This window comes from Myotis nattereri, assembly GCF_964212035.1.
Source record: "Myotis nattereri genome assembly, chromosome: 13".
Lineage (NCBI taxonomy): Eukaryota > Metazoa > Chordata > Mammalia > Chiroptera > Vespertilionidae > Myotis > Myotis nattereri.
The window spans coordinates 18972244-19000073 of record NC_138088.1 but is presented as its reverse complement, the minus strand read 5'-3'; the positions used below and the strand labels follow the sequence as shown (position 1 = coordinate 19000073).

General features: G+C 54.3%; 1 protein-coding gene across 2 annotated transcripts in view; it reads left to right on the top strand.

Moving 5' to 3' along the window:
• The window catches only part of CDH23 (cadherin related 23), a gene marked incomplete at its 5' end in the record, with an annotated part of 360387 nt that overhangs the window by 57634 nt on the left and 274923 nt on the right, over positions 1-27830 (top strand). For both annotated transcript variants that reach the window (XM_081105003.1, XM_081105002.1), the window contains 3 exons: positions 11267-11409; positions 12072-12119; positions 12232-12324. In XM_081105003.1, the coding sequence (XP_080961129.1) occupies positions 11267-11409; positions 12072-12119; positions 12232-12324 (284 nt within the window). The remainder of the gene's footprint in view (positions 1-11266; positions 11410-12071; positions 12120-12231; positions 12325-27830) is intronic.

Sequence of the window (27830 nt, the reverse complement as noted above, 5' to 3'; positions counted from 1 at the left end):
GCCTGGACCCGCTAGCTGGACTAAGGGACCCCATCATGAGCAGCAGAAGGAAAGGCCGTCTTGGAGATGGCAGCCTGTTGGCAGAGGCTGGCCTGCTGTGGCTGCTCTTGCCCTCCCCACACGTTCACGTCCACACTGGGGGGCTGTGGTGATGGGGGACTTTAGCATGGCCTCTTTATGAGCTGGGGGAATGTGAGTGGTGACAGGCAGGGGGTGCAAGCTCAGGGCAGGAGGAAAGTGCCAGGGTCCCTCTGAGCTGGAAGGAGTCAGCACGTGCCTGCCAGTGTTTGGATAATCTCTCTGTGAGCCTTTAATGGCCTGCAGTGCTCTGTTTATTTTAATGATAATGTCAAGTTCAATTTGCCGTCATTTTTTCACATTTCCTTTTGTAAAGTTAATTGAACAGTTCAATGAATTGAAAAGTTTCAGGAGGAGGGAAAAGAACGCCCACCCCTCTATTATCACTGTTATTAAATCTGATAACCACCACTTGGCTGTCCTGGCCCCTGTGACAGGACTGCAGCCCCCGTGGGCCTGGGAGCTGCTGCAAGGACTCAGGAAGGTCAAACAGAGCATCCCAGAGCCCCTTTGTCCGTGGCCATGCGTGCTCCGGCTGCTGTGCCTGGGCAGAAAGTGCATGCAGTCTTCCCTGGACCCTGGCTGTTGGGCCTCGGAGCATCTCACCCAGATGGTAAAGCCCTGCTAGGCAGGCAGAGGCATCATGCCCTTGTCTCCTCCATAGCACCTACATAGCGTGTGGCCAGCAGAGTCATAATCTTACAGATATTTTAACTGGATGGGACCTTAATGTCCTGTTTCAACATTTCCAAATCCCAACATTTTCAAAAGTATAGTTCATGGCTTTGAAGCAGTGAATCTCAACCTGATTCATATACGCACCACCTGGGAGCTTCTAAAAAGAAAAATGGGAAGGATACTGGGGAGCCAGGACCAATCCGAGTCTCAGCTCTCCCACCTGTAGCTGTTAGCGGTGACGGTGGGTGAGTTACTGAGCCGCCCTGCCCTGCTTTCCCTTTTGTGGAATGAGCTTGTTGGCCTCATCAAGCATGCGAGTGTGTGGCACAGATACACTCCCCGTCGCCTGCTCCCATCAGCTCTATGACCACAGCACTCTTCCCTGCTGAATTCAGATGCACCCCGGCATCCTTCTCCACACATCGCCCCCAAAACCACGACCTGGGACTGGCATGGGTACATTGCCACGACCTGTTTGTCAAGCTTGGATGCGATTCTCCCCAAGGACCTCTGTGCCTTTACCATCAACATCAGTCCCTCATGGGTCAGTGGGGAAAGGGAGGCTCAGAGGTCAATGACGCTCAGAGTCACCAGTCATGGCTGAGTGCCAGCCAGTGGCAGCCTTGTTAGTTCGATGCCTGGCTGCTTCTCTCTGCCTTAGTAGAGGAAATTCACCAAGGCCACCTTCCTCTCGGAGCTTCTTTGGGTCTTATGATCCCGTGTCCCGATTCCTCAACTCCCAGCCAGGATGAGGAGTGCTCATACTGGGGGGATGGGGGACTTGGGGTGTCAGAGCCTGTGAACCAGGTGAACAGTAGGAACACATTCTTCATCCATCCGGGCTCATACTCCAAGCTCATACCCATTCTTCCCAGAAAGGCCAGGAAGAGCATGTGGCCTATGGCAGTGAAGGTCTGTCCACTGAATGTGAGCGCCAGGAGGGAGGGGCTTCTGTCTGTTTTGTTTGTTGTTGTATCACCAGTGCCCAGAGCAGTGCCCGGGGCAGATCGGGAGCTTGTCCAGTGAATGAAGGACTGTAATGGTGGCATGGGATTGGGAAGGTCACTGAACAACCTCTGCTCTGCCATGTGCTACTGTGTGACTTCAGGCAAGTAGCTTAGCCTCTCTGTGACGCCTTAGGTTATAGGGGCTTAGAGCACATTGGTGTCTGCTGCCAGGCTCGGCAACCCTTGGCAGTGATGGCTCTTGTTTGCTATGCGGTGCCAGAAGCAGGACAGCTTCTACATCCTACATATCAGATATTTACATTATGATTCATAAAAGTAGCAACATTACAGTTATGAAGTAGCAATGAAAATAATTTTATGGTTGGGTCACAACATGAGGAACTGTATTTAAAGGGCCAGAAGGTTGAGAACCACTGCTCTAGGTGCATGTAGACAGGGTCTAGGACATCAGGAAAAAAGTTCCTCTGAGGTCAAATCAAGTTCAAGATCCAGGGTGACTAGAGGGAAGGAGCCTGACTGAAGGCAGGAGAGCGGGAAGCGGGAACCTAAGACAAATGAGATTATTCCCAGGAATCAAGGCACTTAACTGGCCTGTCTTATCCCAGAGGAGAGACAAATGAGATGCAGGCTCCAAGGCCGGCCCAGGCTCCGGGGGCTCATCCCCTGGGAGAGGGGAGGGCAGGAGCACCTGGCTCTGGCAGAGACCAGGCCAGAGCAGCCAGGCCCCTCCGGACCGGGAGGAGGAGGGTGGGTTTCCCTCCTGATGGGGGTGGAGGACATGCAGAAGGCCTGATGCCATTGGGGACCCGGAGTGGTTAGTCTCAGAAAGACCTGGTCATAACCCCTGACCTGTAATCTGGGGTTGGGGTTGAGGCCTGCCATCTGCTACCCCTTGGCTCAACTCACCAATGAGCAGCCCCATCTCCCAGCCGGGACCTCTGACCCTCCCTCTGCAAAATGAGAAGGAGCTTTACTTTTTGGTTCTCTCTTTAGCCATAACTAGTCCCTATTTCTGAGCTTGCCTGTCGACTTCAAGCCTGACTCTCTCCCTCTGAAATGCCCTGAGCCTGACAGGGGCAGAGCTTGGCCCTAGATCCTTGGCCCCTGGGTAGGAAGGGAAGCAAATCAGGGCTGATGTGAAGTCCTTTTAGGTCACCCTGCAGAAAGTTTGTTCTCACATGCCTGTTAGGATTGATTAGTCGTGACTGCATGGAACCCAGTGCTGTGAAGGATTCTGAGGTGGGGTATAGGTCTGATAATCAACAGAAAGGGGAGCTGTGGTTGATTAGTAATGTCTGCATGGGCAAGGCATGGCCTACCAGCTGGTTGGCCTCAAGAGAGGCGCAGTCGTTAGTCCTAGAGGGCTGGGAAGATTTGCCAAGCATGTCCCAGAACAGCAGTCTCCACCTTCCAGGGGTGATGGTCTCTCCCTGCCGTGCAGAGGTACAAACAACGGGTCAGGGAGCACAGAGAAGAGAGAACTGTGTGACCGAGGTGGCGTTGGAGGATGACTGGGATTTGCGAGGCAGTGAGAGGAGGAAGGGTCTTTGAGGCTGAAGGAACAGCAGCAGCGCAGGTGTAGACGCTGTGGTGTGCTGGAGGGCTGAGAGCAGTCTGGCTGGCTGAGCCCAGGGCTGCCGTGAGAACGTGACTGGCCAGGGAGCCGAGGGAGGTCAGGCAGGAGCAGCATTGGCCATCATGGTAAGGAATTGGGTTTTAATTCTGTGGGAACCGTGGGGGAGTGGGAGGGCCTAACGGGGTGTGGCATGACCAGAGGTCTGCTCTAAGAAGATGTTTCTGCAAGGAGTAGGCATGGTGGATTCTCCTTACCCTTTCTCCATTCTGTAGCACCCTCTTTGTGTTGGGGGAACAAACACAGCTTTCAGCCTTCCCCCACCCAGAAGAAGTAGCAAGCCTTGCAGCCTGCTACTGCCCTGCCTGCGTTTTGGCCCACCCCTCGTCTAGCAGCCAATGATTCAGCTCCCCAGGAGCACACGAGGCAGCAATCCCAGCAAATAACAACAATAATAGTAATCACGGTCATCTCGGCGATCAGCGTGGGCCCAGCAGGGTTGCAGGGGAAGCTGTGATTGCCCACCCCTTGCCTGGAAGATGGATATAGCCTGCTGCTCAGGGACTGAGGCCACCATGGGAGGGACACGTTGCCAATCCTCACCTCTCAGGAGCATTTGCAGCCCACTGAGCAGACCCCATTCCACCCTGAGCCCTTGGACTCCAGGACAGGGTATACTGCCCCAGGCTGGGCTACTGGGCCTCCTGAGGCGGTGCGGGGCCAGTTCCTTAGAGACTGGGGCTCAGCCAGTGCCCAGCTCTTATTCCGCCTGCATCCGAAGCCAAGTGCTCCAGCTCGGGCATTATGAGGCTTTGATTAGCCAGGCTTTTTCCTGTCCATTAGTGTACATAATTAAGAATTAACTTGCTATACTCTCTCCTCTCGTTGCGGCTCAGAGAGTTTCATGACTTTTGGAGGCTGTCTTCTTCTAACACCTCCAGGCAGTTGGCAGGATTCATTCATTTCCCCACTGACTCTGTATGGGTGTCTCAGGGATGGATGCCAGCCCCTAGGTTAGCTTAGCGATACACCTGCCCCTGTGAATAGGGAACATTATGGGCCAGGCCGCTGCCCCAAGGTCTTGAGAGAGGCAGTCAGCAAATCATGTGAATAAACAAGATCAGCCCAGGGAAGGGAGGGCTGTGAAGACAGTACCTCAGGGTGCGGGGACACAGAGAGATGCCTCTTCAGATAGATTCTGTGTGATCCAGTGTAGGAGGAAAGCCCCTCTGAGATGGCCATTCTTGGTCTGAGAGAGGAATAGGGAGCAGCATGTAGTGACCACAGGTTGGAGCATTCTCAGCACAGCCAGGGCAAAGGCCCCGAGGCAGCCGCCAACTGTTCAGGAACAGAAAGAAGACCATGGGGCTGAGAAAGGTAAGCCTGGGGAGCCTGTAGGAGAGCCAGTGGGAGGTCTGTGTGGTTCTGGGCTAGGACTTTGGACATGATTTAAGTTTTTTTTTGTTTTTTTGTCTTTAATATATTTTTATTGATTTCAGTGAGGAAGGGAGAGAGAGAGAGAGAGAGAGAGAGAGAGATCAAAACGTCAATGATGAGAGAGAATCATTGATTGGCTGCCTCCTGCACGCTCCCTACTGGGAATCGAGCCCCAAACCCAGGCATATGCCCCAACTGGGAATTGAACCTTGACCTCCTGGTTCATAGGTCAACGCTCAACCATTGAGCCACACTGGCCAGGCCAATTTTGATTTTTTAAATTGTAAAATACACATATAACATAAAATTTACCATCGTAACCATTTTTAAACGTGCGGTTCATTCGTGTTAAGTATATTCACATTGTTGTGCAACCAGCCTCCAAAACTCTTTTCATCTTGCAAAACTGAAACTCTGTGCCCATAAAACAACTCCTGTTGCCACTTTCCTGAGTCCCTGGCAACTGCCCTTCTATTTCCTGTCTCTCTGAATTCCAGGGAGGTGGAATCATGCAGTATTTGTCTTTTTGTGACTCACTTATTTCGCTTAGCAGCATGTGAAAGGTTCATCCATGTTGGAGCACGTGTCAGGATTTCCTTTATTTAGGCTGAGTAATATTCCATTGCATGTACATACCACATTTCCGGTTATTCATTCCATCATCGAGGGGCACTTGGGTTACTTTCACCTTTTGGCTGTTGTGAGTAATGCTGTTGTGAACATGGGTGTACAGCGATTTCAGTTCTTTATTTTTTAAAATATATTTTCTTGATTTTTTTACAGAGAGGGAGAGGGATAGAGAGTTAGAAACATCAATCAGCTGCCTCCTGCATGCTGGGGATGTGCCCACAACCAAGGTACATGCCCTTGACCGGGATTGAACCTGGGACCCTTCAGTCCGCAGGCCGACGCTCTATCCACTGAGCCAAACCTGTTAGGGCCGATTTCAGTTCTTTAAAGTTTCACTTTCCACCCATGAGGTTAGGCTGGGGCCAGCCTGGCCTGGCTTGGCACACAGCGGAAGGCTAGCTGGCCGCACTGGGTGGCCCTTCCCTGTGAGGGCAGGGAGGTGAAAAGCAGCGAGCCCTCCTGCAGCCGTTTTGAGCCAAGAGCCCTACGGCTGAGCTTTTAAATCATCCCGAGGCCCGAGGAGCTTTCCTTTGCATCTAAAATGTGAGCCATAAACCAGGCTGCCGTACAGGCAGTTCTCACCTGTCCAGTTGTTTACGGCCAGCGCCCTCTGATTGTTTGATGCCTGTACTGTGCCCATTGTTAAATATTTGAATATCATTCTGCCATAAACAAGTTTCAGGACTTCCAAACCTGGCTTATATCAGAGTTTCTTGCAGGAAGAGTAGGGACTACTGTTTATAAGTTAACATTCTGGGCTCCCCTCTACCAGCCAACTGGGTCAGTGGGGCCTGGGAATCTGTATTGTAACAAGCTCCCTGGATGGGTCTGATGCCAAGGTCTTAGGGAGCGTCTCATGTGGGTTCCCCCAGAAGCAGACCTTGTGATGAGGACCCAAGTACAAAGAGTTTATTGGGGAGAGAATTCCAGGAAACACAGGTGGGGAGTGAGGACCTGAGACAAGGAAGGGGAGGGAGCCATACAGATGCATATCAACCGCAGCACCAGAGTGAGAACTGGAGCTGAGTCCCATTGGGGTCACTAAGAGCCGGCGTAGAACACGACCTCTGAGCCAACCCCTGAGAGGTGAGGGCGGGGGGGGGGGGGGGGCGCGTTTATCCACAGTCTTCGTCGGTCATTCCTTGATTGCTGCCTCCAGGGACAGTTCCCTGGCACTTCTGGTCTGTCCTGTGGATGCGTGGAACAGTTGCAATGGTGAGAGCCCCAGGCCGGCAGTGGGAGATGGGGCAGGTGTGTGTGATCATGGTTATGCACGGCATGGTGGGCGTGGTGCCAACAGCACCTGCTCTGCGGTGCTGTCCAGCTCCCATCTCTCCCCACGCAGGGGGCACCGTGCCCCTGCGAATCGCCGATTCTCCTCATGCGGCCTCATCTATTACTGGTAGAAATGTAAATGGGGCAACTGCTGTGGAAAACAGTTTGGTGGTTCCTCAATAAGTTAAACGTAGAATTACCATAAAACTCTGCAATTCCACTCCCAGGTTGATACCCAAAAGAACTGAAAGCAAGTGTTCCAATAAAACCTCGTCCACAGATGTTTATAGCAGCCCTGTGCACAATACCCAAAAGGTGGAAACAGCCCGAATGTCCATCCGCTGATGAAGGGATAAACAAAACGTGGTCTATCCATAGAGCCATGAAAAGGGAGCAAGTACTCATACATGCTACAACATGGACGAACCTTGGAAACATATACCGAGTAAAAGAAGCCAGACACAGAGACCACATATGATTCAAAATATCCAAACCAGGCTGATCCATAGACAGACAGAGGTTGTCTCCACGGGTTGGAGAGGAGGATGGGGGAGTGTCTGCTTAATGGGTAAGGGCTTTCCTTTTGGGGTGATGCAGATATTCTGGAAACACGTTGTGAATTATACAGTTTGCAGGACTTAAATGATACATTTATATGTATTTTACCACAAGAAGGAAGGAAGGAACAAACGAACTCCAGGCGCTGCCCAGCCTGGGTTGCAGGGCACACTGCCTGTTTCTCAAGTGGGAAACAGCCCCAGAGTGGCATGTGCGCTCCAGGTCGCGCGGTCAGGGAGGCGTCTCCTGAGTGGCTGCTTCTCTGTACCTTGGGCTGCAGTTGGGCCCCTCATCTTGGCCTGGTTTCTGTAGGAATGGTACAACAGAGGTTGCTGGAAGCTGCCCTGGCGGAAACAAGGCCTCCGTCCTGGAGACAAAGCTATGCCCAGCTTCTGCAGAGTGGCAGAACAGCGCTGGCAGGGGAGATGTGCCCAGCTGGAAAATTGCAGGGCGTCTTGTCTTAAATATAATATTAAATCGGTACCTTTAATTAGCACACTTAGGAAAGGTCACTAGCAATTACCTGAGACACAAAGAAGGCGTGAGCAGGCACACGCCGTGGAGAACCCGAAAAGGACCATTTTGAGCAGCACATAATTGAGGGGAAAATGGATAAAAGTCCAGGAAATTACAGGGTGGGTGACAGCCGCTGATGGCCCCATATCTGTCCTGCCCAGTCCCCCACCCCCCTTTCTTGGGAGGGCCTGAGCTTCGGGCCTCAGAGAGCCATTTGGGGTATTGGGCCGAGTAGTGCGATCTTGGCTGGAGGGCCAGTGTGGCTTTCCCAGAATCCCATTGGCTGGCCGGAGCTTGGCCGCATACACCTCCTGGGCTGAGCCCTGGAGGAGGTTGGCCCGGGAGGTGTTTAGTCCAAGGGGGGCACTATGGCCTCGTTGTGCACGGTGGATAGGCAGGGCCCTGATGGGCCTCAGGTTCCTCGTGTGGATCCCCCCAAGGTATCGGGAAGCAACTCAGTATTCCACAAACTTTGCCACTGAAGGACCCTTGAGGGTGACGAAGAGGATAGGTGTATCCCTGGAAGTCTGGGGGAGATTGAAAAGTCTTTTTCAGTTTTAGGTTGTGTCTTTAGAAATAAATTGTCACATTGTGTTCCCAGTATATTCCCGTTTGCTTTAGTGTAAAATAGCTGCTTGTCACTGAGCAGCACAGATGCTTTGGGAAGGTGTGCTTGGTTTCTCGGTGACTTCACATACCCCCTCCTTCCTCATCTAGAAAGAGCACTGTACCAGGAGTCTGAAAGTCTGGAAACTTGGATTCGGGTCCTGACTCTTGCTCATCATCGTACTTTAGGAAAACTGCTGAATACATTTAGCTTCTCCGTCTTTAAAATGGGAAGATTGGGTCCCCCAAAAGTCCCTCAGGTTGTTTCAACTCTGTTCCCTGATTTCATTCCTCCTTCTCCCACTTCTCACCTCCACCCAGCATCACCTGCTTCTCACCTCCTGACATCACCTTGGATGCGGCCATGTCCTGCCCTGCTATGTGACCATGGAGAGACGGTTTTGCCTCTCTGGGCCTCAAGTTCCTAATCTGTAGAATGGGTATAGTGATGACTGCCAAACAGAGCTGCTGGGAGGAATTGTGAATGGGCCTGGCACTGTGTCTGGCATATCATGACAGTCCAATGGTTGCCCCATATCTTCTTTTTTCAAGTGCTGGGCTTCCAGTTAAGGCAGGGGTGGGGAACCTTTTTTCTGCCAAGGACCACATGGATATTTATAACATCATTTGCTTAATGTAATTCACTTAATATAAATTTATGTTGCTATGAAAAAAGCTTCTAGATTTGTTGAACTTTGAGTCCTGCCTGTAGTTGCCTTGGCAGGGCCAGAGCAAATGATTTCGAGGGCCTTTTATGGCCCACAGACTGGATGCTCCCCACCCCTGAGTGAGGGGTCTGATAGGGTCATGTCTGGAAGTCCTGAATCTTGAGTTCACAGACATAGTGTTGAGAAGTGTAAAGTTGTGGTAACAAATGTGGACTCGGCCCCGAGTGCCCGGGCTTTGATTCCAGCTCTGCCTTTCGTAACTTTGTGGTTGTTGTAAAGTAATTACTCCTTGTTACTTTACCAGTTAAATGGGGAGAGTAATGGTAAGGTCTGAATTATATGGCACGCGGAAATCCTTTAGCCCAGTGTCTGGAGTGTGGTTAGTGTTCAGAAATGTTAGCTATCATTGTCATGTTGGAACTGTCCTTTTCAAAGTTTGCCTAGAAAAGCTCATTCGTGTTCTTTTCTAGATAACATTCCCAGAGTTTGGAATCCCTCCTTACTTAGTAGCTTGATCAGCTAGAGCTACTCAATAAATATGAGAGTCGGTATTTGCAGAAAAGTGTCTATCCCATTTTATAGGGTAAACTGAAGCTTTGAAAGAAATGATTTGCCCAAGGCCATGGTTCTAATTTAATCAGTCCTTTGAGAGTCAGACGAAGACTATAGACCAGTGGTTCTCAACCTTCCTAATGCCGCGACCCTTTAATACAGTTCCTCATGTTGTGGTGACCCCCAACCATAAAATTATTTTCGTTGCTACTTCATAACTGTAATTTTGCTACTGTTATGAATCGTAATGTAAATATCTGATATGCAGGATGTATTTTCATTGTTACAAATTGAACATAATTAAAGCATAGTGGTTAATCACAAAAACAATATATAATTATATATGTGTTTTCCGATGGTCTTAGGCGACCCCTGTGAAAGGGTCGTTCGACCCCCAAAGGGGTCGCGCGACCCACAGGTTGAGAACCGCTGCTATAGACTGTCTCTGCACAAAATGACACTGTCATTCTGCAGACTCCTAATAGTTTGCACGCTTCCTGGAGGTATGCGGACCTCCTGAAGCTAAGATGACCAGATGATCCAGTTGCTTGGGACCTCCTGGGTTTAGTATGTGCTCTGCCTCTGTCCTGGACACACCAGGGTGGTTGGTCAGCCTATCGAAGGCTGCCCGTTGGGGGTGGGGGGGAGGGGCTGTAACCCCCAGAGATGATACCTTGCACTGGGACTTCTTAGGCAGCCTGTAGGCCAGGATCCTGGTGCTCATGGTGAACTCTGGCCCGGGCTTTGTTTCCCGGTGAAGGGTGACACTCAATCTTTTTTGGGGGAACAAGATCTCGCCACCCAGTGCTAGACGGGAGTTCCTGGAGGCCGGGAACTAACCTCTGTGTATCCAGTGCTTACCACAGGCCAGCACCTAGTCACTGTCGAATGAATAGCAGGTTTTGCAAAATATTCTGAATTAGAAAGGTTGCTTCCATTTGCAAAAGACTAAAATCCAACTCAGTTGACTCAGGCAGAAAAAAAAAAGTGTGTGTGTGTGTGTGGGGGGGGTGGGGGGATGGATTTATTAGTTCATATAGCTGAGAAGTCCCAAGGATGGAGCTAATATCAGGCACCGCTGGCTGCAGGCCCTCACACCATCAGGAATCCCTCTCCATGCACAATTTGCCTCTGTTTTCCTCCTTGTTGGCCTTTTCTCAAGGAGGCTCTTCCTGTGTGGTGCCAAAGACGGCTGCCAGCAGTGCCACTTTAGCAACCCCAGTGGCAGGAAAGCTCCTCTTTCTCAATAGTTCCAGCACAAGTCCCAGGGTTAGCTTTGATTGGCTAGCTTGGGTCACATGCTTATCCCCGAGCCAATCATTGTGACCAGGAAGATGGAATGCTCTGATTGGCTAGGGCTGAGTTATGTGCCCATCTTGGCACATTAGAATAGGGAATTTGGGCCCCTGTTCTCATCTGAGCCACTTGGCGAAGGGAGCCTCCAAATTAAAATTAGAAGGGAGAGGGGCAGGCAGAAGTCACAGCTTTCCATGACACACCCAGAACGTGGCAAATACTGTTTTCCTGTTATAGGCATGTACTCACTGTGACCTGTGGCCAGGGGAGCCTGGGTCAGAGCCAGGACACATGATGGCTTGCAGTAGTCAGTGTCCTGCCGGGGATCTCTTGGGCGGCTGCTCCTACTGGGATTCAGCGACCTGAGCAAGGTGTGAGGGACGGACTGACCTCCTCTTTGTGCCTTCTGCTTTCTCCCGTGGATACTCCAGGTTCCTCTGTGACCCAGTTGCTGGCCCGAGACATGGACAATGACCCGCTGGTGTTTGGCGTGTCTGGTGAGGAGGCCTCCCGCTTCTTTGCTGTGGAGCCTGACACAGGAGTGGTGTGGCTCCGGCAGCCACTGGACAGAGAGGTATGCCCTGCCCAGACCCCTCCTGGAGGGCAGGAACAGACCCTGGGGGAGGATGGGTCATCACCTCTTAGGGGTGTTCCTCTGAGGCCCCATCGTGACCCTGAAGCAGCATCTTCCTGCCTGAATAGGGTCTCTCTTCAAGAGGCAGTGCTGGACTTGGGGTTGGCATGGGGTTGGGGGTATCTCCTAGTGAAGGGCAACATTGGGTAGGCAAGAGGGACAGTGATCCTGGGTTCATCCCCTGTAGAATGGGGGCTCCATGGGGTAATAAGTCTACTCCTGCCCCAAAAAATGTCCCCCTAAAGGACGCAGAAGTGGATGACTCTGTAGCCCTTAGCAAATTAAGGTAAGAGCTTTGACAAAACCCCCAACCCCCTTTCTCCTTACATTTGAGGAAGTGGCCACAGAAGTGTCTAGTGACTTGTTCAAGATCACACAGCAATTCAAAGGCAGAGTCCACATTAGAACCTGACTCTTGACTTCCAGTCTGTTGCTCTTTTATGGGAAGAATCCCTATTCTGAACCTGCTTCCCCAACCCAAGGGGGCAATGCTTAATTTTTAGGGAAGCCTTTGGGTACCCAGTCTCAGACCAGTCCCACCAGGGCTCAGGAGCTCAGCACACCATTCTAACTCCCCTCCCCCTCCCTTTCCTTTCTTTCAGACCAAATCGGAGTTCACAGTGGAGTTCTCCGTCAGTGACCACCAGGGGGTGAGTATCCTTGGAAGCCCCTGCTGCCCTGGGAGGATTGTTCTGGGCCCCTTGGGTGGAAAGAAGCTAAAGGTCAAAGCCAGCACTGATCCCCGCCCCCTTCTCTTGCCAGGTGATCACGCGGAAGGTGAACATCCAGGTCGGGGACGTGAATGACAATGCGCCCACATTTCACAATCAGCCCTACAGTGTCCGCATCCCTGAGGTAGGAGCCGCTGGGTCACACTTGGGGCACATTGGGGACCTGCTGCTGGGAATGGGGTTAAGAGTCAGCTGGGCCAAGGGCATGTCCAGCCTTCCTCTTCTGCCCACACCTCAGCTCAGGCATCTGCCTGGGCAGGTTGAACACCTCTGAGGGTGGCACCTCTGAGGGTATGGGCCCATCTGCTGTCCAGGAGAGTGGGTTGGTGGGAGTCTCATGCTTAAGAGAGGGCCAGGCCCACAGCTCCAGCTGGAATCAGGGACAAGACAGAGGTTAGGAGGGACCGGCGTTGTGCCCTCTTTTCTTCTGGTCAGAGCCAGTGGGGGCCGTGGGCAGGTGGGTTGGCAGCCCGAGGCCTTCCTGATGTTCCAGGAAGGGACTTTCCCTGGTCCTGTGATTGCCCGCTGCCCCCTGGTCCTTGGCTTCTTTGAGTGGTCTGTATACTCTGAGTGTGTTTGCATGAGTGCATGCGTGTAAAACCAGGCATTGCTGGTAATTGAGAAGTACAAATTATCGCATTACAAACGGTTCGTTAATGAATTGGCTGCTGGCTCACGCGGCACCAGGATTCTCATTGCCTGTTGTCCCTCTCCCCAGTGGCTGGTGGCAGTCTTCTGGGCTGGCAGTTAGCGATTCAGAGACCTTGAAGGTGGTGGGTATGGAGCTTCCAACTGGACGTCCCTCAGGCCTGTCTTCAGGGCTCTGGTTGGGGCAGCAGCGAGGGGCTGAGGTGGGGATGATGAGAGATGGAAGCCGCTGGAGGGAAGCAGGCTGGCACCTCGGCATTTGAGTCCTAGCCCCTTTGTGTTGGATCAGGTCATTGGATCAGGAAAACTGGAAGAGTCTTTAGAAAATATCTGTTCCGTTTATGGATGAGAAAGCTGAGGCTCAGAGTGGTAGAGTGACTTGCCCAATGTCACACAGCTTATAGATGTTGTGCCTCCTGACTCCCAGCACAGCCTCGGATTCCCTCAAGGACGAGGAGACCTTGTTTCATGCCCCTCAAGTTCCTGTTTTTGGCCCTTCTTGCTCAGCTGTGAGCCAGGGATCCTTTGCTTATGCCAGACAGAGGGAGGTGAGGACAAGTGTGCAGGTGGTTACATAACAGAGGCTCCCACGCCCAGCCCCTGGTGGGGCAGGATATAATCAGGGAGAGCCCACGGCCCCCAGCATGGGGTATGGTGCCCTGAGCTGTGGCCGGCGTGCCTGGGACTGCAGCTTGGCTCTGGGCCCCCTCTCATTTGGAAGCCTCCCTAATTTAATTAAGGGTCTCTACGTGCCAGCCCGCACTACAGGCCCGGGCTCGGAAACCAAGGGCACGGCTCGGAGTTAATGAGCCTTGGACCCATTGCTCAGCTGCCATCCTGACAGGCATGGCTGCCCTCTGCCTTCCCTCACAGGGCAGCAGGCAGCAGCGATGGCAAGAGGACAAGAGGTCACAGTCCTCCTCCTAGGCCCTGGGCGGGGGCCAGCCTTCTTCTCTCCCTTGCCAGGAGGTATGACCTCCAACACCACCCTGTTGGAATCTCCTGGGATTCTCCAAGGCCTTTGCCTCCGAGGAGAGAGCCGCTTCCATCATTCATTTGTTTAACAAATATTTATTGAGTGTCTGCTGTGGGCTTGGCACTGTGCCAGGCTCTCACTGCACGGAGACACGGGAGGCCAGAGGGATGGGCAAGGACAGGAGCCAAACTAGCGGCAAGAGACCTTCGGCTGAGCCCCTGCTCTGCTCCCAGATTGCTGGGTTTCTTTGGACATGTCACTTAACCTCTCTGGACACAGCCCTCCTAACTAATAAAAACAGAAGAAAGGCAGGATAAAGTGCCCATCTGATGAGGAAAGGGTGCTCCGAGAGGGGCCAGCTGCAAGGACACACAGTCCTTGGACGAAGGCCCGCATGGTTTGCTTGCTCACGTGTAAGTATCCCTGGGTCACTTTGCTGGCCTGATACTCGATCGACGATGCTCAGTGTGGCCAGTGGGGATATGGTGTCAGCTGGGTGGAGGCTGGGCCACTCCTGACCTGAGATGGCTTGACACTGGCCAGTCCTTGCCTGGTGTGGTCACCTGAGCTAGAACTTACTGTCGGACTCAGCCCCCAACTTGGGTACCAGCAAAGGACCTGCTGACCCCTGGCCTGGAGTTGAGGCCAGGGCCTCCTGTTTGCACTGAGGTTACCCTGGAAACCCCAGGCTTCTGCCCTTGAGAAGCGTGATTTGTGGCAGAGGCCTTGCAGTTTTGAACAGAGTGAGAATGCACACTAGAGACACAGGGGAACACTGTAGATCCTGTGATGCATCAGTGCTGAGGGGTTGCCAGTGATCCGAGAAATCTCAGCAGGCTTCCTGGAGGAGGAGGTGGGTTTCAACAGAATCTTGCCAAGGTGAGCAGTAGAGCTCCTGTGTTGTATCGTGGGAAGAGGGAGACTAGAGGTCAAGACACCTGGGCTCTAGTCCTGACTGTGCTAACACTGGTTGGTGGGATTCTGGAACTGTCACTGTCCCTCTGCTGGTTTCAGTTCCAATGGCTGTTAAACTAGGGCGTGGACTAGGGCGTGGACTAGGGTGTGGACCAGGCTGAGGGTGAATCTGGTAGGAGAAGCCCCCTCCTTTCCCTTGGGTGATGGCAGAGAAGCCCCAGTGGCTGCCTCCCTGCTCTCAGCTTCTCTCTGGCCGTCCCAGCCACCTGCACCTTATCCCTTACCTCCCCGTCCTCCACTTTCCCCAGCCCTAGGGGCCCTGATAGATTTGGATCTGTTGTGCTCAGAACCCAAGGATAGGCATGGGAACAGGTTACCAGGAGCCAAATTCTGTGTCTACATAGGAAGAACTTTCTAAATAAGACCTGCTCCACATTCTGCTCCCCTGCCCTCCTGAGGATGCACTGAGCTCCCCAACCCTGGAGTTAGGTAAGCAGAAGCAGGAGCACCGTGTGTTTCAGAAGCCATTCGGTACTGTTTGAGAAGTGAGGAATCAGAGGGTCTCAAACACACCACATCAGAATTTCCAGGGTGTGTTTAGGTGTACAGGGTGGGCAATTGTAGGTTTAGAGTCGTGAGTCATCAAAGCAGAGAGTTCATCCTTCTATTGTTATTTATTAATATTGTGCTGTTTTCCATGCGAATGACTGTAAACCTGTTTTTGCTCCTCCCTGTATTCCTAAGCCCCTGCAATTATGAATCAGTAGTTTGGGGCGAGCTGGCCTGGGAAGCTGCGTGTTTCACAAGCTGCCCCGGTGACCGCGAACCCTGGAGGATGACCTCCGGCGCCCTCCCCGCCAGGGTTTCTGAGAGGTCCTGGGGCAGCCCGTCTGTGAGGAGAACTTCCAGCCTGTCCTTAGCTGCCTGGAGGCATGACCCATGGGGACCCGTGTCCTCGGGTCTGGAATAGGAGTGAGTGGGAGGCAGATCAAGGCCGGGCACTGCCCCTTTCCTGGGAGAAGCTCACCTGCCCCAGCTCCCTGCCCTCTGCCCCCTGCCTCCTCTTCCTCTGGAAGCCCCTGCCCTGGCCTTGGGAGAAGCCAGGCAGGCATGTTTGGGTTTGTTTGTTCTCCTTCCCCTCTTGCCCACCCCTCTCCCCTCACTAAGCTGTTCTCCGTGTAATTATCCATTTTATCAGGGTGAAAGGCCCTGCAATTCACTTGTCGAAGCCCTAACGAGGCAGCGTGGATGCTTTCAAGTCCGTAAAGAAAAGGGAAATCCTGCTAGAATTGGCAACTTAATTCACCAAGCCAGCCTCGACAGACCTCATTAAGTCCCCGTGTATTCATTTCAGGCTAATGGCTGTCATGCTGACTGCTGTTTGATTTGCTGTAATAGACTTTTATGTCGTTCCAATTTGCTCAAACGTGTTTGCCTGTGTCTGTGCCCAGCAGTGCTGCTTCAGTACCTCCGCTCGGGGTGCGTGCCCGCCTTGCTGACCTTCAGCGCTGCCCCATCCCGTCCTGTCCCTCTCCTCCTGGTGCCACGCTCTCAGCCCCCCAGGTGTGCCCTGAGGAGCTGCCCCCGGAGCCAGGGGGTTTGGGCTGGAGGATGGATGTGAGTTAGAAGTCAGACGATGCCAGGTGGCTCCTTGAATCAAGGATCAAGGAGTGCGTTTGCAGTGTCAGGGATGGCCATGTCCTTGAAGTTCTGACAAGTTCAGCTGGGCTGTCGAGGCCTTTATCCATCTGGCCTCAACCTGCATTTCCCAACTTACCTTCTGGTAGTGCTCCACCTGAGCACCCCGTCAGCCCAGGGGTCAGGTCCTTGTGTCTGTCTGTCTCTCTTTTCCCGCACTGGCACACACGGTACTGTTGTAACAAGTACTGGAGTGTTTTTCTTCTCCCAGCCTAACCCAATTCTGCCCGTCCGTCAAAGCCCAGATTGATCCATCTGCCCCGAGCCACTCAATTTTTTTTTAAATGAGCACTGCAAGCATCTGTCGGATGTTCGGCCATGGAGCACGGCCCAGGAATTCCAAGCTGACCTGGACATGCAGGGTAGAGAAAAAGGACTCTGCCTTTTGCCAGCTGCGCCTCTGTGGCCCTCAGCTTTCTTATCCATGAGATGGACAACTGTGTTTGCCTTGTGAGGTCTTTGTGAGAGCGGGACAGATGCGGCAGGACAGGCCCTTAGCCCCGTTTGCGGCTCATGTATAGGCAGTAAAATGCTGGTGGTTAAGACTACCATCCTCAGAGAAGGTACTTTTATAGAGAGAACAACAAGTGAGTGGATGTCCAGCTACATCTAAATGTATTGAAAGCCAGCATAGCGGAGGGTGTGCACAGCGGGTGGAAGGACTGTGGAAGGAGTGGCCGGGCTATACACGGGGGCTGTAGATGTGGGACCTACAGGGTGAATGGAGTTTGTTCAGAGATTACGATGTCTCTGAATATCATGGACTTTCTGAGATCCTTTAGCCTCTTTTCCTATAGTGGAATTTCCCAAAGAGGCAAGTGAACTCTGCCCCCTGGCGAGAGAGCCTGTCAAGGAGGGACAGTGGCTGAGTGCGTATGTGTGTCCCGCGTAGGTGCCCACTGTTACCTCGTGGAAATAAAGCTGGGCTGGACGTGTGCTCCCTGGGTCCCTGCTCAGCTCTGTGACAGATGGGTCCTGCATAGATCTTTGTCACTGGTGGCTTCAGGTGGCCAGCTGTGAGGTGAGGATGAGGCTGGAGGAGGGGAGGGGGGCAGTTGGGACAGGATGACAGTGGCCTTAGAGATTGAGTGTCCTTGCCTGAGCCTCAAAGCTGGTTGGGGGTAAGGTCAGACCCTGATAGCAGGCCGTCTGACCTGGGTCCCACTAGGCCACACCATCTCTCCACGTCACTTAACAGGGACAGATAAACGTTACTTATTCCCTGCACCTCCTTCATAGGGGTGGGGAAGCAGGGAGAAGAGTATTCTAGGTGATCATTTGTCAATGAAACAAAATAATTGATTTCTAATATAATAATAATACGTTGATGCTGTTGTTGCTATTATTGAGAGTTTCCTCTGTGCCTGACACTGTGCTTTTCCTGTGGGGACCACTGAGCCTAACCACCACCTCGTGGTAGTCACAGGGTTATTCCCGGGCGATAGAGGCGGGCATAGAGGCAGAGAGGTTTCTTGTCCAAAGCTAGTCAAGAATGGAGCCAGGATTAGGAGCCAGGTCTGGTTATGTGGCTTTGGGCAGGTAGCTTCAGTTCTGTAGAAACGATTACCCCTGCCTCGCAGAGTGGTTGTGAGGATGAAAGCAAAGGGGGACCATGTATGGGTAAGTGCCCAATGAATGGCCGTGGCCATAGTTGTTGTTTGTACATCTCTCTCTCCTGCCAGACTGAGCAGGGACTGAGCTTGGTCATCTGTGTGTCCTCTGCACCCAGATGGGGGCCTGGCCCATGGACGGGGACTTCACAAATGGGCAGAGCACTGCTGCTCCCTCTGCCCCTGGGAGGCGGACAGCAGGAGCCTTTGTGCAAAGTACTTTGCCCCCGCCAGCTTGCTGCCCTTTACTGCTCACTATCCAGGGTGGCGGGGAGGCGTAGCCAGGCCTGGTGCTGAGGGGAGAGGGCGCTCACACATGGGCAACCCCCACCTCCGCCCATATCCACACTGCACTTCCCTCCCCGCACACCCCAGAGCTAATTGCTGGTGCTCACTGGTGCCCTCTGTTGCCCACCATTCCGGAATCTCAGCCATGCCATATCCTGTGCCGTGGGCATGTGGGGAGCCTGGGAGTGGTGGCCAGGCAAGGCCCAGAGCATGTAGAGATGGACTTGGCCGAACTTATTAGCACCTGCTGTGCTGGGCTCAGCAGCAGTGCCCCGAGCTGTCCTCCTCGAAGCGTGCCCATCAGACGCTGAGTGACTTATAAACTGCATCCTCAGGTTGCCGCAAGAGGTGGGGCACGGGCGGCTCCCACTGACTCGTGCCTGCCGTTCCCCCAAGGTGTCGGCTCTGCTCACGAGAGGGTCGGCTCCCTTGCCAGGAGCGGCAAACCCTTGACAGGCCATATTAATTTATTCCTCAGGGCCATGGTGCCTGGTGCCCCCCGCTGCTTCTATAACCACCCGCCTATTGATCTGGGAGAGGAAGACCAATAAATCATCTCAGGGGCTCTGGATCCTGCTGGCCAGAGCCAGAGCAGTTGTTCTCCCATGGCAGCAGCCCCGGGCCATGTCTCTGTGCCCCTGCGAGCACCCTGAGGTGCTTGTGCCTTCTCTGGTCTCCTCCCGCTGTCTGTCGGCAACTGACGAACGCCTCCTCCCTCACAGCAGGCAGGTGCATAGCCTGCAGTGGCCTGGATTGCAAGCTTTGGGCTTGTAGCAGTGGAGTGACATATGCACATGGGCAAAGCAACAGGACCACCTGTTTGCACATAGTTTTGCAGTGTTGTGTGCATATATGGTGGTGTGTGCCTGTCTGTGTGTCTGTGTGATGGTGTGTGCATGTATGTATGTAGTGTGGTATGTACACACATGTGGGTCTGTGTGGTGGTGTGTGTGTACTAATTTAAGTGATATCATCTTCTCTATATCCGAGTGTGTACTCCATCTTTCATTTGTCCTATGACAACCCTTTAAGTTAGGGGAGAATTATTCTTCCATTTTAGAGATGAGAAAACCGGAGGCCAAGACACGTTCACTGATGTCTCCAAGTCCCCCAGAGTCAGATATGCTTGCAACCAGAGCCACAGTCTCGTTCTTTCTCGTTTTCAGCATTTTTGCATGTGTTTCGTTGCAACTTTGCCGTGGCCTGCTTGGAATTTCCCCAAAGTTGCAGGGATGAGGCTTTGAGGCAGCCAGGATAGGGGACCCTGGCCTTGTGCTCGGGCTAAGGACGGTCACACACACCCTTACAGGCTGCCGGGGTCCGGTGGAGAAACGTCACTCAGAGCCCACTCCCACTCCCTAGAGTGAGGACCACCCGGGGGGTCCGGACCCAGCCATGGGCATTGTGACACCCTTTCCTTGTGACCTTCAGGGTTAGGTCACTCCCAGAGACAGCCTCTAAGATTTTGGTCCCCGAATGTGCACACAACATTGTTCCTGAGAAATAGGAGACCCCAGACATGGGTAAATGCCACCCTGCTCTCCCTGCCTGAGGGAAGGTTCAACATCCTCCTCCTGGTCTCAGGTGCTCAGGAGAGAATGGATGGAGCCCCACAAAACCAGGGCCAAAGAGCTCAGCTCAGAGCCACTCCGCAGCTCCTTGCTCCCTCCTGCACCCCAGGGAGTGAGGCCAAGTCCCCCTGGCCCCCCGTGACCCCCACAGCACGTCCTCATCCCATGCCCGTGGGCACGTGGTCAGGGCTGGGGTGTCCTCCTCCGCCCTCACCATGCGGATAGAGGACAGCGCGGGAGCAGGAGAGAGATGGAGCCCAGATGTAATGAAAATTGCTATTTTGTTTGAACGGTAAGAGTGTTCTTAATTACATCGGTTTCCTCACCGATTCTGGCGGGGAGTCTTCGGGGACCCATATAATTCTATTGCAGTGACTGCGGGAGCCTCTGCCATGAATATGAAGCAGGGGACTGTGTGTGGAGCGTCCCCTGCATTAGCGGTTCCCTGGCACGCGGAGGGACACCTTGTATTGTGCCCCCCCCCCCCCCTTAAATAAATGCGCTCTAAACGGAAGGAGATGATAGCTGCCGGCTAGAGGTTCCTGCTGCATTGTTGAGCTGTCATCTGTCCTCTTTCATCTCTCTCTGAAATGATCCCCTTCCCCAGTGGTGGGGCTTGTGGAAGGAAGGATGCAGGGCTTCTGCCTGAACCCCCTTTTCTCCAGGCCGTGGGGTCTCCTCAGACACGGGGTGGGGGGCAGGCTTAGGAACGGATGGTCGAAGAAGGCCCCTGCAGCAGGACCGGCTTTGGCTTTCCTGCGTGAGCATCCGTGCCGCTGCCGTGTCGTGCCTCCTGCGGCGTGGTGTGGTGGAGCCATGCACACAAGCTCCAGCTTCAAATGGGGAGGCCGTGAGTGAGCAAGGAGTTGATGAGCCTCTCAGAGCCTCAGTTTCTTCATCTGTGAAATGGGAAGACATCGGGTTGTTGTAAAAGTTTTACTGTGAGAGCACGTGTATGAAGCACCACACACAGGGTAACTGGTGGGCAGTCCGATGGTTACGAAAGTTCTTGGGGAGCTTTGAGAAAGTTGATTGAAGTCCCCGGAACTTAACAGGTAGGCTCTGTTGCTGAGAACTGATTGGTTGATGTTGGGTATTAGTGATCAAGAAGCTTATAGTCCGGTAGGAGATAGGCAACACGTGGAAAATGACAAAAGGGGGAAAAAAAGGAACTAGAGCCACCTAGAAATAATTAATAATAGACCGAGAGCATTCCAAATGGACTCCTTAAAACCGGTACAAGAGGGGCCATCATGGTGTCTTAGTCCAACCACACATTCTGTAGCGGTTAACAAAACCTGAGGGGGTAAACGATTTGCCCCAGCTCCCCTAATCAATGGCAAACCAGTGAAGACAGGAAACAATCTGGAAGGTTCTCAGGGAATGGTTTCTGGAACCCACAAGGCTGGGCTGGAGGCACATGCCAGGTGTCTAGAACTGGGGTGAGAGTGAGGGTGGGGGAGAGGGTGGTGCTGGCTCCTGGGCTCCTGCAGCCCCTCCAAGTCCAAGAGCAGCAGCCTGATCGGCTGATCCTCGGTGCAGGGCGCAGGGCCCACGCGAGCATGTCAGCGGCCATCAGCCTGCCCTGCTCTTTCTCCTGTTCGCAGGGGCTCTGGGCTTTTGTCTCAACCCGAGCAAATTCAATTATTGTCAGAACAGCTTGGGGACCGGCCTGGCAGCCCCGTGACATTGAGGCCCCCCAACACACAATTGGCTTGTTTTGACGTGTTTGCAGGCTCCCTGGCCCACCTTGTTTTCAGCCAGGAGGGGGGATACGAGGGAGAGACAGAGAGCTCTGGGTTGATGGAATTATTATAATTTCTCTGATTCCTTAGCAGCCTTTAATTACTTTGCAACTTTGTGGCGCTGGCTGGAAGCCGGGAGGGGTTGGGCTCTCCCTCTTGATAATAACCTTAAGTGGAAGCCTCCTGTCTGTCTATTAAAAAGCCCACTCTTCTCTCCAGAGGCGATCATGCAGCCGAGAGATTTCGCCCAGGCCGTAATCACTAGGTACAATGTAATCGTCCCCGCTCACTGTCTTCATCAGTCGGACAGCCCACCTCCCAGCATGGGGACTGCCGGCCTTGGAGAGTCGATGCCCAGCCACGTCCTTGTCCAGGACAGTCACAGGCTCAGGCTGGTCCCCCTCCCAGCCCTGCCCCTGAGAGGGAATGGCACACAGGCCTCTGCCCTGACCCCCCCCCCCCCCCCCCGAGGTGCCTCCCATTCCCAGCACAAACCCCGCGTGATAGAAATCCAGCCGTGGGCATGAGGCTCTGAGCGCCAGGCTTTCCTGTCTTCCTGTCCGCCATCCTCACTGTAGGTGGTCCCTTTCCTGCCACTGGCCTTTGTTCATGCCCAGCCCTACCATGCTCTCACCCACGCTCACTGCGCCGCCTTCCTCCCACCATTGAGCCAAACCCCAGTCCTCCTTCCTCAGAACGGTCCGTGGGAGAGGCCGGGTTGGTTGGTCCTCTCTGTTTCCATTCCACAGACAAGATGGTATCAGGGAAGCCAGAAGACTTGCCAAGTTGTTCCCTTCGGAAGTAACCGGCTGGGACCTAATCCCAGGCCCTTCACGCCGTCTCTCTCCGCTGGCCCCCAAGGCTCAGGCCTCCTCCGCCCCGGCCTTTGGAGTGGCTCCTACACCGGCTCCATTCACTCTGGCTGCTACACCTCACGCCCCGGCCACCCTCTGCTTCCTGACCTTGGCCTGGCCTTTCAGGAGCGGCCCCAGGTTTTGGGTGCTGAGCTTGCCGCGGGCTGGCTGAGCCAGTGGCAGCCTTCCCTTCTCTCACCTGTCTGTACAGTTCAGCCTATTAGGGTGCGGGGAGCTCTAACCTGGAGAAGGCCAGAGCCCCACCATCTGGGGCTGGCAGACTTGGGTGAGTCGCTCTCCCCTTCCAGGGCTCAGTGCACCCCTCTGTTAAATGGGACTGGTAGTCCTAGGCCTGTCCACCCCATCATGGGGGTCAAGGGCAGGACAGACAGGAAGGCCTCGAGCTTAACACCTCATGCAAGTGGGACAGGTGAGCCCCTGGAGTGTTTTCTCCAGTGCCCCCCACTCTGGACCCATGTGTTTTCTTTCTTGGGACGGGGAGGGGGTCTGTGCCTTACAGAGAAGTGAATAGTTGTAAGTGTTCAGGTTTATGAGTTACCGCAAAGCGACCGCATTCGTGCAGCCACACCTGCCTCACGACACAGAGCCACACAGAGCCTCCCCAGCACGTAGCCGCCTGGTGACCCTCCCATCCCTCCTCAGAGGGCAACCACTATCCTGGCTTCTAACCCCATGGATCACTTCTGCCCGTTTTCGTTTTATTATATACATAGTGTGATTTTTAGTATCACCTAAGCCCCTGGAACTGGCAGCCAGCTTCCTCCTGGAGGTGACTTCCCACAGTGGTTAGCACAGTGGTTAGGTTAACGGTTTAAATCTTGATCTCACTGCTTACATCCTGGAGCCCCTGGGAAACTTCCTGTCTCTGAGAAATGGGTGTGGTGCTGGCGCAGGGCTGCCACCATGCAGGTGACATGAGACAGTGCATGTGCAATGCTCAGTCGACAGCTCACACATGATGCGACCGGAAGGACTGTGCTCCAGACAGCCTCTCTCTGCCCGAGGGTCATCTCTGTAGGTGAATGTAGAGCTGCCAGGTGCTGGGACAGGAGGCTGCATGGGGGCAGGGGAGTCACAGGAAGCTACTTGTAAGTGGGGTGGGTGACACTTGGGTAGAGAGGAAGGGAAGGGGGGAAAAAGAGGGTCGCTTTCCTCATACTGTCTCCTTTGATTCTCACATGTAGGCATGATTGTTCTCATATTGTGGCTGGAGAAGTGGGCCCAGAGAGGTTCAGTGACTTGCCCAAGGTCACAGAGCTAGCCATGCATTGTATCCCCAGCATATCCACTCAGGGTTTGGAGGAGCAGAGTCTGAGAGAAGGCAGAGGGGAGGGTGTTGGGTAAGGACAAGGATTCTTCTGAAGTGACCCTTACTGTGTTCCCGACCGCCCGCCTCCCACAAGCTGCAGCTCAAATCAGCAAGCCCATCTCAGGCCTGCGCAGGAAACAGACATCTTCACAGGTTCCTGAGCAGCTTGAAGTGATTGGGTTTTTGTTTTGTTTTTCTTTTTCTTTTCTGGTCAGGGTTGGGGTAGGGCAATGCAGTGGGGAAGGGGGAATAATAAATTCTTTTAAGGCCTTGTCTTTTCGCCACCCGCCCCCCAAACCATCAGATCCCCCAATCTCAAGGGCCAGCAGACCTTAAAAAAAAAGCCACCCAACACAGCCCAAAAGATAGAGATGGAGGGAAAGGCAACAGCAGCTATTGGGGCGGAAAGCTCTAAATGGTGTGGAAGTAATGCCTAAAGTGTGCTGGCGATTACAGACATTTCCACGAAGCCACGCTCCTCGGGCTGCATGGGTCGGTGCCAGCAGCCGCGGGAAAATAAATAAATAAGTGAGCAAGCCTCAGAGGTCCCGTTAACTGTTGCTGTGCAGAGGGAGGGATGGGGCAGTTCACTGGAAGGAGGGTAGACAAGCTCATTCATTCGTTCTTCCCTGCATCCATTCATTCAGCTGGACTGAGTCCCTGTGAGGTGCACGGAATGTTGCTAAAATGTTCCCATGGTTTCTGAGGCCGGTAGCCAGAGTCCCACCAAGCTGGCAGGGCCTGACCCCAGCCCCCTCCCCAGCCTCCCCTTGACTCTGCTTTCCATGCCACAGGGTCTTTGCACAGCCCCCCTCCCCTTTTCATGACCTCCTGCATCCCCTGAGGCCTTCATCCCGGCTTGATCCCTCCTCCCAGTGCAGAACAGATCCTTGTGGTCCCGACCTTCGACCTTCGGAGCAGCATAGCTATGAGCTGTGGAATTCCTCACTGACTGTAGGACTCTCTGATCACTGCTGGGCTCCCACAGGAAGCGGGGGCTCCGTGAGAGCAGGTCATGTCCACGAGGCTGTCTTTCCCCCACTGGACCCTCAGGGCCTGGTGCCCAGTGGGGACTCGGCAGAGATCTGTTGTGCAATGCGTTCACACGTTGTCATGAGGGAGCCTCTCCTCTCCTGTCCTCTGCGGCCCGCCTCCTTTCAGAGGGGAATTGCCTGCGCCAGTCCTTGGTGCTCTGGTCCCAAGCCCGCTGCTGAAGGCGTCTCAGAGGCTGGCGACCTCCCACCGGGGCCTTCAGAGCAGCGCCACGCCGGTCTCACCAGTGATCAGGCAGCAGGGCTGCTGGAGGAAAGGGTGTCATCTGATGGGCCGGGGAAGGGTAGACAGAAGAGTAGCCCCACATATGTCCATGTCCCAATCCTGCGAACGTGTGGCCATGTTTCCTCACATGGCAAAAGGGACTTTGCAGATGCGATGAAGTACATTCATGGGGGATACCCCGGTTCATCTGTGTGGGCCCAGGTTAGTCATCGGGCTCCTTTAAGGCAGGCAGGAGGCTCAGAGAGGGGGTGTGACCAGGGAGGAGGAGGCCAGAGAGCACGTTGCAGGTGTTGCACTGCTGGCCTGACCATAGCGGATGAGGCCTGGGGATCAGGACTGCGGGAGGCCTGGAGAAACCAGAAAGGGCTCCCCGAGAGCTTCCGAAAGGCACGCGGGCCTGCTGACCCCTTGATTTTAGTCCAGGGGGATGCATTTTGGACTTCTGGCCCCCAGAACTGTAAGGTGATAAACTTGAGTTATTAAGCCACTGAGCTTGTGGTAATTTGTTTCAGCAGCGATAGGAAACTGCTCCCAGGGGCACTTTGACGGCAGAGTAGTAGGGCATGCATCCGACAGTGCACCCCTCAGCACCCGGAACTCTAGTTCACTCACTCCTTTGGGGCCCTGCAGGCGGAGGACTGGTGCCCCCAGAGGTGGGTTGTCTGGACATAGGTGTGAAGCTGGTGGTTGCCGGGGATGGCCCATGAGGGCCAGCTGTGGTCGGGATCCAGAGCTGTGGAGGGCAGTTGGCTGGGAAGGGGCCCTGAAGAAGCAGGAAGGTGAGGTGGGGGACCCTGAGAGCCAGTGTGGTGGGGGCGAGAGAGGGAGAGCTTGCAGATGAGGGGTGGCGAGTGGTGCTGACAGGTGCTGCTTTCAAGAACGGGCCGCCATGCTGCTGGGACCCCAGGAAGACCTCCCCGGTGCAGAGAGGGGGGCTGAGCAGGTGCCTCATTTCTGGAGACCCTGCTGGGAAAGCTTGCCTCTTAGGACCAACCAGCTCAGAGACCAGAGAGAGGAACCTGCTTTGCTTACACCAGAGTGGACCTGGGATGCAGGCGTATTGGTTCCATGTGCCCGACCCCACCCTCCTTCCTTCATTCACTTATTGATCACACATCCCCTGGGTGCCTGCCGGATCCACGCCCATGCTGGGTGCTGGGAGGAATGAGACACGGTCCCTTGTGCAGCCCTGCTTACCCACCGTGGCACCCTTTAAAACAGGATGGGAGGCCGGTGCTTGAGGACCTGGGCAGCCACCACCCAAAGCTTGGCCCCTCTGGTTGCTGAGAGGCAGAGCATGGCCGTTCACCTGTCCCAGGGTTAGTGCTGCAGGAAAGTTCGGCCCTGCCCCTCCACCCTGTCCTGGCTCCCAAGCCCCTTGTCCTCCTGTGGCAGGTATTACTATAAAGCACGTCTCCCTCCAGGCAGCAGAAATGGACAAACGAGCTCTCAATGAGCTTGGCCAATTGGTTCTCTCTGCTCTGCCCCACTCCTCCCCGCCCCGCCCCGCCCAGCCCAGCCCGCAACAGCCTGGTTTCACCTGCAGGCCTGTTCAGTCTGGGCTGGGGAGGGAGGGAGCAGGGAGTGGTGTGGATCTGGGGCAAGCAGAGAGCCCCCCAACTCTGGGCTCCCCATCTGCTTCTTTTTATGAGGTGGGTGGAGGCTCACAAGATAGAAAAGGCCCTTCTGGAGATTTCGCTGGCACTACCGAGGAGAGGCCGGGCACAGGCCCGTAGCAGGCCTGGTGGGGGCTCAGTGACCACAACCCTCTCTCCCCGTTCCAGCTCTGTCTGTACTGTTTCTCTGGTACATGGGTCGTCCTGGGCCTAAGTTCCAGGATCCATGACCTGATTGTAGACGGGGTCTGCATCTCACAAGTCCTCGAACCCGAAGGCCTTATGGCGCTGGGCATAGGGAAAACACCGGGTAACAACAGCCAAGCAATAACGCGGACTTACATTCACTTGTGTACATTTCATAAGCAATCTGTGGTGTAGGTACTGGGATTATCCCCGTTTTGAAGATGGGGCGCCTGAGGCTCAGAGAGGTAAAGCAGTTGCAGAGCTGGGCCGTGAACCCAGCCGGTGCACCCCCAGGCTCCTCTGTGCTACACCTCTGTTGACAGTGGGCCGAGGGGCTGGGCCATGGAGGTCTTGCACATCGAGTGAACATGCCCTGGATCCTCAGAGAACCCAGCAGGCAGCAGACCTTCGTAAGAGGGCTGCTGGGCTCCTAGGGCAGGACCCCAGGCTGTGGCTCCTTGCTGCCTCCCTAGGTTTCCCCTCATCCTTCTCTGCAGCAGTGCCAGTGCCGTGGCCAGCATGGGCCAGAGAGGGGACGATGCCGGACACCACTCCCGGCCTAGAGAGTCGGGCTGGGCAGCATGCTCCTGGAGAGACGGCCCTCCCACCCTGCACCAGTGCACGCACGCATGCACACCCCTCAGGCGTGACGGAGCCCTGCCTGCTTCTGTCCCTCGCGTCTCCCTCACAGGTCAGCGCCCTGGAGTGGTCAATCATGAACAAGATCGGCCACAGCCAGCAGGAGGCCAGGGGGACACAGGGTGGGGATGCAGCACCAAGGCTGTTAGCACCAAGCTGGCCAGGCAGACGAAAGCACAGCTGATTGGGAGAGAGCGGGCCAGCCTCCTCTGGTACTGCTCTGTAGCCCTTCACGGTGTGACATGGGACAGGGCACACCCATGGCACATGTGTGCT